Source organism: Nansenia antarctica, assembly GCF_963989245.1.
Source record: "Nansenia antarctica genome assembly, chromosome: 1".
Classification (NCBI taxonomy): domain Eukaryota; kingdom Metazoa; phylum Chordata; class Actinopteri; order Argentiniformes; family Microstomatidae; genus Nansenia; species Nansenia antarctica.
The window spans coordinates 37,264,007-37,279,064 of NC_137674.1; the positions used below are offsets into that span (position 1 = coordinate 37,264,007).

Genomic DNA, 15,058 nt, shown 5'->3' on the forward strand with positions numbered 1-15,058 from the left:
AAAAGAGTCATCAGTATTCCGTGGTATTTTTTTGCAGATGATCAGTTGTCATAATCAATATATTATAAATATTAAAGATACTAGACTTTCGTCACTAATTGTTTACATCCCATTTTTGGCTTAAGTATTGACTGTATGGTTTAATGATATAATGTTAATCACTTTCTTATCTCATTAGATCACACAGTCCTTAGCACTTCAACCATTGCTCAACTGCCTGACTGACATCAAAGCATGGTTGAGTGCAAACTTCCTCAATCTAAATAAGAGCAAGACCGAGATAATTTTATTTGCCAACACTTCTCTAGGCCCTTCTGTCAATGCCCTAGGTCCCCTTGGCTCAAACATCTGCTCCGTAGTCAGAAATCTTGGAGTGATTTTTGACAGTGACTTCAAATTCACCAAGCAGGTCTGCTCTGTGGTCAAAAATTGCTTTTTTCACCACAGACTCCTCGCTAAAACAAGGGCCTATCTTCCGCAGAAGGACCTAGAGAAGGTGATCCATGCCTTCATAACAATCCGTCTGGATTACTGCAACTCATTGTATGTTGGCATCGACCAGTCTCTGCTCCGTCGATGGCAGCTAGTCCAAAATGCTGCTGCTCGACTCCTCACCGGCACCAAGAAGCGTGACCACATAACCCCAATCCTGGTTTCACTCCACTGGCTCCCCGTCCGCTTCCGTATTGATTTTAAATTACTTTTGATTGTTTCTAAATCACTTCCGTACCTCCGTACTTGGCTGACCTCCTGCGCCACCATACCCCATCCAGAGCCCTTAGGTCAGCTGACCAACTGCTGCTAGAGGACCCTAGGACCAGGCTCAAAACCGGAGGGGATAGAGCCTTCTCAAAGGCAGCCCCTAGGCTCTGGAATAGCCTCCCCCTCCACGTCAGATCTGCCCAGAGCGTCCAGGCTTTTAAAACATTAGTTAAGACACATCTCTTCTCCCTGGCCTTTGACCTGAGGTGAGCCTGCCTCCTGACACTGCACTTTTCTGCACTTTTATTTCTGCACCTGTATTTTGTATTGCACCTTGTTTTAGTGAATTTGTATTTGTTGTTTTCTTTTACTAGTGTTTTATCTGTTAAGCACTTTGGGCGGCTGTTTTGTCGTTGTGAATGTGCTATATAAATAAACATTACTTACTTACTAGTTTAAGGCCAACAAAGCTTTTGTGGACTACCATGTCTAATAATTTCTGAACACATTCTTTTCTATTACGGGGACCTGTTTTTGGCTCTAGACCAGTGGAAATAAATAAATAAATTCTGTTGCATCTTTTTAACACTTTCCCTGCTATTTTTGGTGGATTACATATATTATTTTGGAAGACTAATTTCCTTCATGCATTTTCAAGCATTCCTACAGTAGAAAAACATTCTCCATGACATTACATTGAAGCATGTTGCATTGCTTTAGAGTGTACTCTGTAAATACACAATATTTCAGAGAGCTACTTAACTACAGTACTTTGATATATTGATAAATAATAATGCATACATCTGTAAAAGGGAGAGGTTTCATGTCAGTAGCTACATGTTTTGAATTGTACTTAGCGAGCCAACTACATGTACATTTAGGTTTCTAAATGGGACTGGTTTGCTTTTTAAAAGCAAGTTACATCAATAACATCAATTTGTGTTCCTCTTGTTGACTCTTAATTGATAGTACACAAATCCTTCCAGAATAATTATTTTTCTCCCAAAGTAAAAACAGTTGATGAGAGAGGTATGGTGCAGTGGTAGCCTATAGGGAGGCCAACACTCCCTATACGACCTCATATAATTTCTCTCCATAGGACAGACCCCAGGCTGGATGGGCTCCAGTTGCTGTGAGAGGTGGATGGATGGTGGGGGGGCGGGGGGGGGGGCGTATACAGTACCAGTCGAAAGTTTGGACACACTTCCCCACTCAATTGAATAGGAAAGTGTGTCCAAACTTTTGACTGGTACTGTATATGGGTGGCATGGAGAAAGAAAACAGTAAAGTGAGAGATTTTGCACACTCGGTGCCAGTTAAGTTGTTGTTTTCAGACTGTTTGTTCACCCCCATTGACCTCCACACACCAGCCAAGTATGAGTAGCTGTCTGTCTCTCCCCATATGGAAGAACAGGTCATGGGTGAGGAGAGGCCAAAGGCTGGGGTTGGGGGAAGAGGACATGGGGACAAGGGTCTGGTGTCGGGGGTCGAACGGGATGTCGGCATTCTTTAGATTTTCTGTGTTCTTCGTTCAGTCCACTTTCAGGTACCCATTGGAGTTGGTGCCCACTTCTCTGCCCTGTTCTCTCCTCCTCCCTCCTCCTCCAGCAGCATCTGCTTGGTCGCCTGTCTTGCCGGCGTTGTCATCGTCAAAGCGCAACCGCAGCGTGTTGCGGATGACCAGGCGCTCCACGAGGAAGGAGGCGCAGAACCAGGGCACGGCATACTCGGCCGTGATCAGACCCATGAAGTTGTAGCGGAACTGGGAGTAGTCCCAGGGGCAGGCGTTGAACTGGCGCAGCAGCAGGCCCGTGCCGAACTCCCACAGGTAGGTCCAAAGCGTGTAGATGAGGCAGCGCAGCAGCACGGGGCACCAGCCGTGCAGCGCCAGGTACATGCGCTCCACGATCAGGATGCACGTGCCGTAGATGAAGAGGGCCCACACGCTTGTCACGCCCGGGAACTTCCAGTTGCAGTTGACCACGAACTCCCACGCCGCCGTGAACATGACCTCGCAGAAGTAGCCGTGGATGGCGTACAGGTACCACCGCGACAGGGTCGTCAGGGGCACCACCGGGGTCATCCCCGCCGCTGCCGTCGCCATGGCGACCATCCCTCTATTTTTCTAGCGGTGCAGGTGCGGGTCTGTCGGGGAAAAAAACAAGGGGAGAATGTCATGTCCGTCATGATGAATGAGAAATGAGAATGACTTTGGGTTCGGTAACACACTGCTAGATACTTCCATGCAATCCGTGTCAGGGCACAACCTCCAAATAGGACCCAGGATAATGGCTTATCATAAAGGCTAGCTAATTCAAAGTATAACCCCCCCATGATCTGACAGCATCATGTGGCCTCTCTCTAAATCCCACACGTCAGACACACACAAGCCTTGGTATCAGATGTCTGGAGGCCAACACAGGGCGGGAGGGAGGAGGGTGTCCATCAGCCACGCTGTCATACTGTACGTCTAATAGAGACAACTGAGACTCAGTGGAAAATGTGATCAGGGTGAGAGGTCAAAACCTTCCAAAACAAAACTGTTTCGAAAGCTGTTGTTATAGTCAATTATAGTATGCCTCAAAAAGGAAAACGGTTTCCTACAGCCAAGATGATTATATCCAATGATCCACGGTAATAGTGTTATAAAATACAATCAGAGATGGGGTTTTAAAGGAGAGAGCTTGTTTGAAGAACAAAAGCGGATTATTGAGTCTTTAAAAACACGCTCAAAGCCAAACTGAGGAGGATTAGCACATTTTTACCAAACAAGGAACAAGGTGTTCGTGTGAAGAACTGGGCTGGCAGCCTGGACAGAGTGACCTTCCTCAACCCCCAGCTCTGTCTCTCTCTCCCTCACTCACCCCCACTCAATCTCTCACTCACTCTATCTTTCCCTCCTTAAACTGTGCTCTCTCACTACCTCACCCTATTTACTTAATCTCTCCCCCATAAAACCTTGCTTTCTCTCTCCACCACTCAACCAAGCTCTCCCTCACCCGCCATCTCTCCCACTCATTTTCTACTCCTCCCCCTCTCCCCCTTTCTCCCACTCACTCTCTCTCATTCCCTATCCTCTCTCTCCCTCACCCTTGCATCCTCAACCGGCCCACACCATCTGCAGTAGGTGACATTGTAAATAATCTGGCATAAAACATTTACACGGGTGCCAGAGGGTAACATGACCCAAACACTCTATAAAAACACTCTATAAGATGCATGTGTGATCTGGTTTGACCTGGAGACACTGTCTGGCGTGCACACACACACACACACACACACACACACACACACACACACACACACACACACACACACACACACACATATATATATATATATATATATATATATATATATATATATATATATACATACACACACACACACACACACACTCAGAATGTGACTGGAGCAGTTTGATGTTGTTGTTGTTGTTGTTGTTGTTGTTGCTACTCTCCCATCTTTCCACCCACCAGCTCTAATAGTGAGCCTAGGTATTGATCCACTGGCCAGCTGTGGCAGCCGGGCCCACTCTCCTACAGCACTCTATTGAATCCCCCAGCAGGACCTCACCCATGCGGCTCTGATGGGCCTGCTCTCCCTCCTAATGGGTATTGGGAGAGAGACAGCACACAAAGCATATACTCTTAGAAAGGAAAGTTTTAGTTACTACCAAAAAAGTCTTCTTCATTTGTCCCTGTAGAAGAACCCTTTGATAACCCTTTTGGGTTCCACATGGTAAACCCTCTCCACAGACAAAAGAGATGAAAACCCGTTCTGCTCTAAGAGTTTAGGCAAGCTCTTAGGGACTGACCTGAGAATAAAATGCTGTTGAACTGAAATCTGTGTCTGCTGAACTTAACTTTGTGTTCAGAACAGAAAAGGGGAAAGAATTGAGGCTATGATTCTAAACCAGCAAAAGGATCATGAGTGTTTTAACAGAGAGAGGTCTAAATGAGAGCTTTATTGAAACAAGCTTGGACACTCCTCTTACTGGATGTAAATATTAGAATAGAGTGGTGAGCACATAGACACCAGTGTTTCAACTGAAGAAGAATTAGAGACCTACTTAAGCTAACACACACTGAAAGCTGTCCACTATCATCCCATCATGCGTTATTTAGCCTAACGAGGGTGTACTCTGAGAGCTTACCTCTCTCTAAATCTTCTGATGGGATTATTGTGCATTGTGAAATGTACTAAATCTTTCAGCATTTTCTTTCAGCATCAGGGAATATGTTTCATGCATACTTTTCATGCATCACTAGTGATTTTAGCCATGGGGAGGATGTTTAAAGACAGTTAGAAGAGCAGGTTTATTCTCTGCCATCAGGGGGGGGGGGGAAACAGGGCTCTTGTTTTTCCATGGCCTGACACAACCAATGGATGAGGAGAGGAGGAGGACTGGCAGGGATGATGACAGATTGAGCAGATGAGCTGCTCCATTTTCTAAACCATCCACTCAGCACCCCATTGTCCTGAAATAAGCCTGGGCTCTGATGAAGGATGCAGGACGAACAGACAATAGATGGCATTTTGATCACCATCTAAGAGAGCTTATACCTATAGCCTTTTACTTCTCTGTGAGAGACAGTTTAATGGCTTCCTAAGTCATTGTTTAGTGAGTATGATATTTTCTGGTCGTTACGGTATCTATCTCTGACGCGAGAGGTTTGAGAGCTGGGTTTCAACCATGTCCTCTCCGAATGCAGCAGCACGAAAACAAAACTGATCTGGAATCAGTAGCAAAGACGGGTCAATTACTCTGAGGCAGCATCCATTTCTGGCACTAGCCCAAGCCAGCACTCCGTCCCAGCCGACAGCCACATGGGACCACAACGGCACTTTAGGACTCACCATAAATAACATGAATGTCTGAACTCTAGTACTGCCCAGATACAGTAGGTTGTGCACTGCACACACCAATGGAAAGGTGATGCAAAACGGGAATCAAGCAATGACTCACCTGGGGAGAAAGTCAAGACCTATGAAAGATAATAGCTGGATGATGTAAAAAGAACAGAGCTTTTGATAGACTTGTAGAGATATTCCACAAGGGTGTACAGGATTATAATACCTGCAGATCCAGCGTGGTGTCAGAGGCTCCAATGACGCTTCCATATGCGACAGACATCCTCTACGTACAGTATGTCCTCAAGGTGAAAACGTCAACAACAAAATGTGCAAGTCTGGCAAGCCAACAGTTGGCAATTGATTATTTTTTACCATTATCTTCATGACTGCGCTGCTCAGCATCCTTATGACTGAGCCCTGTATGTTAGTAATGGACTATATGCACATGTCTAAAGTGTTTGTGCAATTGTCAAACCCTGTGTTTTAGGTAAACCCTGGAATTAACCTCTCGCTCTCTGGCTCCCCACCCTTCTCTTTATCCCCCACACAACAGCTCTTGAGCTCTTTGAAGTTAATGAAAGACCCTGAGATGTGGAGCTAAGCCTTTTCTAGCTGGAATAACATGTGGGTCATGTCCCTCAGATTAGGAATCTTGGAGCTCAAACTGAGCGAAGAAAAGATTTACTAACAAGGTCATCATGCCATACAACACCATGCCTTAACTCTAGAATGGATAAACACACAGGTTAATCTCCAGGAATGACTATAGACCAACACTATCTATTATTATAGTTATATGGCATGAGGCCTGGAATTCCATTTCATTCCAATTCTCAAAAAGCATAAAAAATGTTTTGGAATGGAACCGTCTCGCATGACCGCCCACCTTCAGGGTTGTCACGGTTTCAGGGGACGTACCATTGAGCCCCAGGTGTGAGGAACACTTACAGGGCGCGCTTTGCGCACTGACGATGGGACAGCTGTGTAGCCATTGATCGTTTATTTTTGTGAACCGCCATAGCATGAATGTGTAATAATAAAAGTGCACTGCCTGTAACCGAAGTCCCTTGGGATGTTAAGGGGGAGGGAGTCGGGTCTTCCCGGTTTCAGGGATTCCCAGTGTGAGGGTGCGTAAAGATGCGCCTTTGATTCCAAATCATTCCCTAGGGGCTAAACAAACAAAGAATGGAATGAATGATGGCTGGCTTCAATCGATGGTTTAGTGAAAATGTAGGCTATATTTTCCCGAATTTCCAATAGCCTACAGGCCAAAAGATTAGTCCGCAATGTTCACTATCAATATAATAAAACAAAACGTATACAAAGATTATTTAAAAATATCTAAAAGTAATGACGGTCAGCCTGACATTTAAACGGCCGTAATGCTTTATGCAGGCCCGTGTGATGATGAGGTGAAACCGCAGCATCACTGCACCCGCCGGCTGTAGGATGGCTGCTGTCCCGCCAGCATAGGGCACGAGAAGAGTCAGCCTTAATACCGTTAATTACGAGGGTAGGCCTAAATATCGGTGACATCTGACTTGATAGAAAAAAGCCTCACTCATAGACTACAGACAATCATTGCTTTGTGCGCCTTTTTATTTCCTTTGATCCAGTCACTTTATCCGTGGAATTTCGGTTGTTGATAACAAATTAGCCTAATGAAGACGGAAATGGGTATAATTGTTATAATCATGGAGGACCAGGTACTAACGGCTTTGCTGGAAATATTAATTGAGCTCCCTGATTGACAGTGCGTAAAAAGTGGGGCAGTTAAAAACAGTGACAGCGAGAGCCGCCAAACCGAGCTGGGTCATATTCTGTAACCTAACGGTAAGCAGCCTAAAAATGACCTTCGATCTTTAAGTCATATGGGGCGGCATTCTCATATACCGTCAAAAAAAGTAATTTTGCAAGTGTACATCTTTTTATTTCTATAAATGTAACACGCAGGTAAAATGCAGACACAATCCAGTATACGGATAAAAGTATAGCCTACAGTAAAGTGGATACAAAATAATAGTCGTCCACACTCCTTACCGTGCGATTGTCGCATGCGGCTGTCTTTCCCACGGATGCACAGGTCGGCGGATAATGCACCTTCAGTGCGATATGAATGGATATAACCGACTCGTCGGTCCGCTGTCCGTTACCGGTTCCTTCACCGTCCCTCTACTCACCGATGCAAATTGACACATTTTACTTCACTGCAGCAACAGCACATGCTCAGAGAGCAGACTCCGCTCACGCAGTGCATCTTAGGTTAACCCTTTCATTACCACGATAGTAGGCCTAACAAAAGCTAAAAGCACAACTCTAAGTTTACCAAAAATGCACCAACTGTTTCATATGGTACTATGTGGCTAAATTGACCCCCCCCAAAAAATCAAACAATAATTTATTATGAGTTTGGACTCATAGCCATCTTAAAACATAGATGCAAGGTCCAGTCCCAGAAATGTGTAAGGGCCAATAGATGATCATCTAGCCACATAAGTGAGTGATTCATATATTGGGTACATTTAATATGATGCAATGGAACTAAGGAAGCCAGTATGTGCCCAGTATGCCACAAAAGATCATTTTCACCTACGTCTGGACTCTGGACATGCTACATTTTACATTTAAGACATTTAGCAGATGCCTAACATAACCATATCCAAAGTGACTTACAAGTGAAGTACTTTTGTCTAAGTAAGTGAATCATCTATACATCAATCATGGAAAGAAAAAAAACATCTACTGTATGCTAGGACCAGTCGGCATTGGCAGTCACAATGCTAGAAAAAAACTTAAAATTACTTTTAAAAATGTACAGTACAGAAACTGTACAGGGGGGTAGTGGGGATGAAGAGGTCTTTAGGAGGGACGGCCAAGATGTAGCCTGAAGAGATGGGTCTTCAATCTACGGCGGAAGATAGGCAGTGACTCTCCAGTCCTGACAGCAGTGGGAAGCTCATTCTACCAGGACAGTGAAAAGCCATGACTGAATAGCGCGGCTGCTGCATCCACGTAGAGGCGGTGGCGCCAGACGGCCAGACAGGGTGGAAGAGCGGAGTGATCGGACAGGGGTTTGGGGTGCTTGCAAGTAGGGCATGTGGACATGTCATGGTGTTGTAACCTCAGTTCCACAATGAGGGTACTTGAACAACTTCTCTCTCTCTACCGAAACCAACCTTCAACGGTAAACTGTAAACATTGAAATGAACAGGTGGGCAACAATATGCCACAATGAGCCATCTCTGACCTCTGAACCTGTCGTTCAGTGATTATGCTGCACAATAGTCAACGGAAAGAGTCCAAGTACAGAAGCCTTTAACCCCTACCCAGCCTGAGTGTGTCATGCGGTCATCTGTGTGTGTGTGAGTGAAGAGATCCTTTTTCATGGCCTCCAGCCTCCCCAAGGTATGAATATTTTAGGGAGCCTGCAACGATTTGCACAGAGCTTGAAATACACATTGACTCTTGGAGGGGGGCCCCCCAATGTAGATATGTTCAACTTTTCAGTGGTGCCCCCCGCACATTGATATCTCTATTCTTATGAGAGGGCCCTGATTTGTTATGGGGGTTGCTTGGCCCCCCCAAAGCCTCCCCCTGTAATTCTAACAATGCCGTTCATGGTATCGGGTGTCACAAACGGACGTGCCTCACACTAATTATAGCCTCTATGTGGGCTCTTTTTTGTAGTGTTAAATGTGTAATCTCCTCCCAAGTGAAGTGAAACCTCACTCTCTACCACTCATCTCTAAAGCAGCATAAAGCAACCTCTCTGTTCCAATGTCCTCTAATTTCTGCACAGAACAATGAACACATCGGGTGGAATTTAAGTGTCAGGGGGCGACATTGATTTTGGAGTGGGTAGTCTGCAGTGTTCCAGTCAGCACCTGAATTGACCACAATCACTACAAGCAGTCCTGCTGACCCATAGGGAGAGTGTTGTAGGCTACGTATTTAGGAAGGAGAGGAAGAAATCAATTATCTTTTTAATTACATCATCGAAGCATAGATGCATTACTTGTGAAAAAGGTAGAAAAAACAGCATGTCTTTCTCAATAAGTTAAACCTCTCTGGCCAAAGAGTAGGGGCCGGCTCACAAAACAGAATCCTATAAGCTTTCCAAATAATAGAACAGAAAAAAAAAAAAAAAAGGAGTTACTCATGTCATTGAAATAAAAGTTAATCTCCTTGCGTATTTAACATGTTAAAAAAAGATGCAAGTGGCTTATATTACAGTCCTTCCCACCCCTTTTCCACAGGGTTTTTTGCAAGCAGTTTTCATGAAACTTTTAACGTTTCATCGTTTTTTCAACAATTAACTGATAAGCTTCAGGTTTATAGATGGTAAAAAACAAAATAAATCATAATAACAATAATAATAATAATTACATTAACAGTAATAACACGAAACGTAGGTAATAAACACAGTCCTGTACAGTCAGGTCAGTCTTCTGATGGCCACAACCAAGTTCCATTCCAAAAAGATGATTGGTTGGTCTTTGACAGGTTGACAGGCTCATGCTGACAGCGACAGATGACCAGTTCTGGAGGTGTGGTCTCCACTCAGCTCCTTCTATCTCTGAACATGGAAAAAACCATTCCATTTCATTTACCTCTGATAGAGAAAAAAAAACACATCAAGAGACAGTGATTATCTATCTGATTATGTTCCGCCACATCAACTAAGCTTTGACAGCCCTTGGACAGGAGGCAGCGGTCTGGCCTACCTTGTTGGAGGTTAAAGAGAGTCACTGCTGTGGCATCAGTCCAGTTCGTGTACCTCATCCTGCATGGGGACAGAGGGTCTGCCTGGTTCGGTCACTCGCTTGGCCATGATGTCCCACTGTGGGTTCATGGCTTTGGGTTTAGTACCTGCGACAGGCGGGAGAGGGTAGAGATATTCATCTATGAACACTCACACACCCGCACGCACACACGCACACACGCACACACACACACACACACACACACACACACACACACACACACACACACACACACACACACACACCTGGCCTCTGCGGCATGGAGCATTCTGCCACTGATGATTATTGAGCAGCTGCACCAAAAGATGTAATCCCCTGCCCCCTGTCGGTGCAATGAGGTACTTCATGTTTCTCTCTCCAGCTGAGCCAACCCTCAGTGGTCCACTACCAACCCCCAGGCTTGATGGCACATCATAACAGAGCTAAAAAAATATATCTCAATAAATGTGTCTGTGTCTGGGTTTGTGTGTGTGTCCTCAGAGGATGACTGAAAAGTGATGTGCCAAAATAACAATGCTCGTTAGCAATGAGTGTGTCAGCTTAGTCAGGCGCACACACACACACACACACACATCGATGGAACCTTGGCTTCAACCCAAACACAGAAAATAAATGGATGTAGCGTACACTGTGTGTCTGTCAGTCTCTGTCTGTCTGTCTGCCTGCCTCCCTGCCTGCCTGTCTGTCTGTATGCCTGCCTGCACCGTTACCATGACAACAGTGCCTGTAGCCTGGAGCTATACCAGAGAAGAAGCCTAGCCTCTCTAAAACCCCCAGATGGAAAGAGAGAGAGAGAGAGACAGACAAAGAGTGAGAGTGGGGTGGGAGGGAGGAAAAAAAAAGACATGGACGAGAGAGAAAGAGAAAAGTGGGTGAGAAAGAGAGGAGAGAAAGAGAAAGGTGGTGAGTCGGTGAGAAAGAGAGTCAAGAGTGGGACGTTAACCATGGCTATTGAAAGGGAGGTACGGGGGAGGGGAAGTCAACGGGAGCGAGAGCCCAACACAAAAACTCAGTCGGAGGTACAAGAATGGACTGATGATCCAGAACACTATGAGAGCAGTAACAGACAGCACTGCATTGCCTTTCTTGTTCTTGACCTCATCCCTCCTTCCCTCCCCCCTCTCCCCCTGCCCTCCCTCCCTCTGCCGCCCCCCTTCCCACCCTCTCCCCGCCCACCCTCTCCCCCTGCCCTCCCCCCCAAAAAACAGCATGTTTTCTCACCGTCCATGCCGTTGTGCTGTTCGTAGGTTCGTTTGCCCAGGATGGTGGGCGAGCCGTTGTTGAGGATGGGGGAGGCCTTGATGGGCGTCAGGCTGCCAGTGGAGATGGTGGCTCCACGTGGGGGGTCCGGTTTGGGAGGGCGTGGGTGAGCCTCTGAGTAACAGAGAGAGAGAGAAAGAAAGAGAGGGGAGGGGGGTAAAAGAGGAAGAGAGGGAGATGGAGAGAGCAGGAAAAGAGAAGTAGTGGGTGTTTAGTTTGACCCCGGCAGAACACTCAACAGTTTGACGAAGACAGATTGAAAATAGAAACTTCCTATGCTGGATTACGCAACAAGAACGTGTGAGATCAGGTTAGGCTATCAACATGACGTTCCTCTCTTACCTAGGTACCTGACCACTGATTCCAGGGGCTTACGCACCACTGGTTTCAACGTCGGGGGGGCTTTGGGCACATCTGGCAACCGCGATGCACCTGAAAAACCCAGTTGACACCACCGCTGTTAGCTTGTGCTCCAACAGACCTTTATGTGAGACACATAATGAGGAAGCTACTGCAGAGAGAGAGAGAGAGAGAGAGAGAGAGAGAGAGAGAGAGAGAGAGAGAGAGAGAGAGAGAGAGAGAGAGAGAGAGAGAAGGACTACTCACATTCAGCCTTGATGGCGGCGGTGTTGACGGGGAGGTAGGGGTGACGGGCCAGGAACCGTGGCTTGATGATGTCCTGACAGACGCGGCGGGCGGCCCGCGACACCACTGTGGTCATCAGGTGGAAGGCCTGCCTCGTCTTCACCGCTGACTTGGGGCTGCCGCTGTGGCGCATGGGGACACCGTGGGGGCTCTGGGGAGCCAGCAGGGGGAGCCAGAGCAGTCAGTGGAGAAGAGTTGAAGAGAGAGAGAGAAAGAGAGAAGAGCTGAAGCAGGAGGAGCGGTTACAGAGAAGGAGGAGCTGGGGAAGGGTTGAAGGGAGAGAGAGAGACAGAAGAGTTGAAGAATGAGGAGCAGTTAGAGAAAGGAGGAGCAGGGGAAGATGTGAAGAGAGAGAGACAGAGAGAGAGAGAGAGAGAGAGAGAGAGAGAGAGAGAGAGAGAGAGGAGAAGAGTTGAAGAAGGAGGAGCGGTTAGAGAAAAGAGGAGCGAGTGAAGAGTTGGAGAGAGAGAGAGAGAGAGAGAGAGAGAGAAGAAGAGTTGAAGAGAGAGAGAGAGAGAGAGAAGAAGAGTTGAAGAATGAGGAGCAGTTAGAGAAAGGAGGAGCGGGGGAGGCAGAGTTCAGTGTGTTGTTACCATGTTGTTCCGGTTGGGTCCGGGCCGCTCCCCGTCCAGCCTGGTGGGCATCTTCAGACCACCGTACTTCTTCCAGTACGTCCAGCAGGAGGCGCACAGGCGACACTGCATGTTCGGAGGGCCCCAGGAGTACCACTGGTAGGAGCTGGTGGCTACACACACACGCACACGCATACCACACACAAACACCACACACAAACACCACACACACACACACACACACATTCTTTAATCATTTACCACTTATTTAATTACCACCAAAAATAGCGCTCCGATGATTGTAGTGCAGAGTCCCCCCCCCCCCCCCTCTTATCTCTATCCCAGCTTCCCGCTCCTTCTCAGTGGGAGGCCCAGTGTGAGACCGGTTTAGACCTGCGCCTCTGCGCCTCCGTACAGTAATGAGTCATGGAGTCTTACAGTCATACATACTGTAGCAGCTCTCGCAGGCACGGCCCAGTGCGGGGGTCTGGCCCGGGGGACCGCCGGGCACGGCCGCCACCGCCGTCGCTGCTGCTGCTGTCGCTGCGGGGGCTCCGGCTCCGGCTCCGACGACAGCTCCGGCGGCTCCGTTCACCAGGCCTGGCACACCTGGTTTCACGCTGTTCACGCTCAGCTGGTTGGGGTTGGGCTTGTTGCTGGGGGACGGATGGACTCAGAGTTAGGTCAGCGGAGGTCAAGATAAGACAGTGTGACATGCCGGTTCTAGGTGTTAGATATGAAGATATATGCAAACTAACCCCCGTCTGATACCCCAGTGAGGAGAGACCCTGACCGTGTGACCTCTAGACCAGGTATCCGTAGTCATAGCAACAACCCTTCCCCCTTCCCAGGTACTCACTAGTTGGGGATGTAGACCTGCTTCAACTTGCTCTCCGCCTCCGCTGCTTTTAACCGTTTCTGGGCCAGAGAGAACAGAGGGAGAGAGAGAGAGAGATAGAGAGAGAGAGAGACAGACAGACAGAGAGAGAGACAGAGAGAGAGGTTAGGGAGGAAAGAGAGACAGAAAGAGAGAGAGGGAGAACAAAGAGAGAGAGAGGCAGAACGGAGAGGGAGAGAGAGAGATCAGTTAAGTTCTGTCCCTCTATGACATACATCAGCAGTATTTCATGGCGCATGCTAACACATCTTCTATTACCTGCTGTACGTATCTGTCTGTGGTCTTCCACATGTAGTAATACTCAATAATACTGGTCAGAGACTTCCAGGGAAGCTGTGGGTGAGAAAGAAAAAGGGTGTTTTAATATTCAACATGTAATAATAGATACATAGATCAAAGATGACCCAAATACGACCTCATCATCATCATCATCATCATCATCATTATCATTATTTTGGGCTATACACAGTATGTGTAAGTACTCTACACTACACTCATCACCATGTTTAATAGTAAACAACTGGATGCTGCATGAATTAATTGAGTTTTCTCTGTTTAAAGTTTCGAAAGCTGAACTAAGCTGACAGGCTGCCAACGTTGGCCCCACCCATAACGGCGGTGAGTTCTGTGTTTTGGTATGAACTGGGCCGAGCGGCCGGGTGCGCTGACAGTGTATGGCCACCAGGTGGCAGAGTGAGGCACACACTCCACTCAGCGCCGCACGGATAAAACACCATTCCCCCCCAGGCTTACAGCACATACATTAGCTTCGTCTTTACACTAATGATGTTTCTGACTTATCTCTATACCTGTCTGTCTCATTGTAAGCCTTATAATGCCCTTTAAAGAGTCTATATAGCTGTCTGTCTTATCCTAAGCCTTATAATGCCTTTTAAAGAGTCTATATACCTGTCTGTCTTATCCTAAGCCTTATAATGCCTTTTAAAGAGTCTATATACCTGTCTGTCTTATCCTAAGCCTTATAATGCCTTTTAAAGAGTCTATATACCTGTCTGTCTTATCCTAAGCCTTATAATGCCTTTTAAAGAGTCTATATACCTGTCTGTCTTATCCTAAGCCTTATAATGCCTTATAATGAATCTATATACCTGTCAGGCCAGGCATAAGACCCCTCTGCACTCACAAAGTCCTGCTGGATGTCGGTGAAGTCTTTGCCGTATTTCTCCAGGGCCTCTTCGAACAGGTTGGCCTCCGAGGCGCTCCACTCCTCCATCTCGTCCCGGCACAGCACGGGCCCGCCCTGGGGCACCAGCGCCGAGATGGCCCGCGTCATGTCATAGGTCGTCTTATGGAGTGTGTCCATGGCGTGGAACTGGGGAGAGGACGAAGAAAGAAGAAAG

The 15,058-nt window shown here is 46.9% G+C and overlaps 2 protein-coding genes across 2 annotated transcripts in view; both read right to left on the reverse strand.

The window, feature by feature from the left end:
- Window positions 1-2,233: 2,233 nt before the first annotated feature.
- On the reverse strand, window positions 2,234-2,806 carry tmem229b (transmembrane protein 229B; the record flags this gene model as incomplete). The annotated part of the gene is made up of 1 exon (XM_080522501.1): window positions 2,234-2,806. The coding sequence occupies one exon, from the start codon at window positions 2,804-2,806 to the stop codon at window positions 2,234-2,236; it is 573 nt and encodes a 190-aa protein (XP_080378627.1).
- A 6,870-nt stretch (window positions 2,807-9,676) lies between these two features.
- mta1 (metastasis associated 1) overlaps window positions 9,677-15,058 on the reverse strand; it is a 28,114-nt gene continuing 22,732 nt past the window's right edge. Inside the window, exons 9-18 of the mRNA XM_080545510.1 lie at window positions 14,842-15,030; window positions 13,956-14,030; window positions 13,659-13,717; window positions 13,250-13,455; window positions 12,821-12,972; window positions 12,189-12,378; window positions 11,925-12,014; window positions 11,544-11,696; window positions 10,284-10,428; window positions 9,677-10,171 (exon numbers count right to left, since the gene is read on the reverse strand). Coding sequence (XP_080401636.1) covers window positions 10,319-10,428; window positions 11,544-11,696; window positions 11,925-12,014; window positions 12,189-12,378; window positions 12,821-12,972; window positions 13,250-13,455; window positions 13,659-13,717; window positions 13,956-14,030; window positions 14,842-15,030 — 1,224 coding nt within the window. The 3' untranslated portion in view covers window positions 9,677-10,171; window positions 10,284-10,318. The remainder of the gene's footprint in view (window positions 10,172-10,283; window positions 10,429-11,543; window positions 11,697-11,924; window positions 12,015-12,188; window positions 12,379-12,820; window positions 12,973-13,249; window positions 13,456-13,658; window positions 13,718-13,955; window positions 14,031-14,841; window positions 15,031-15,058) is intronic.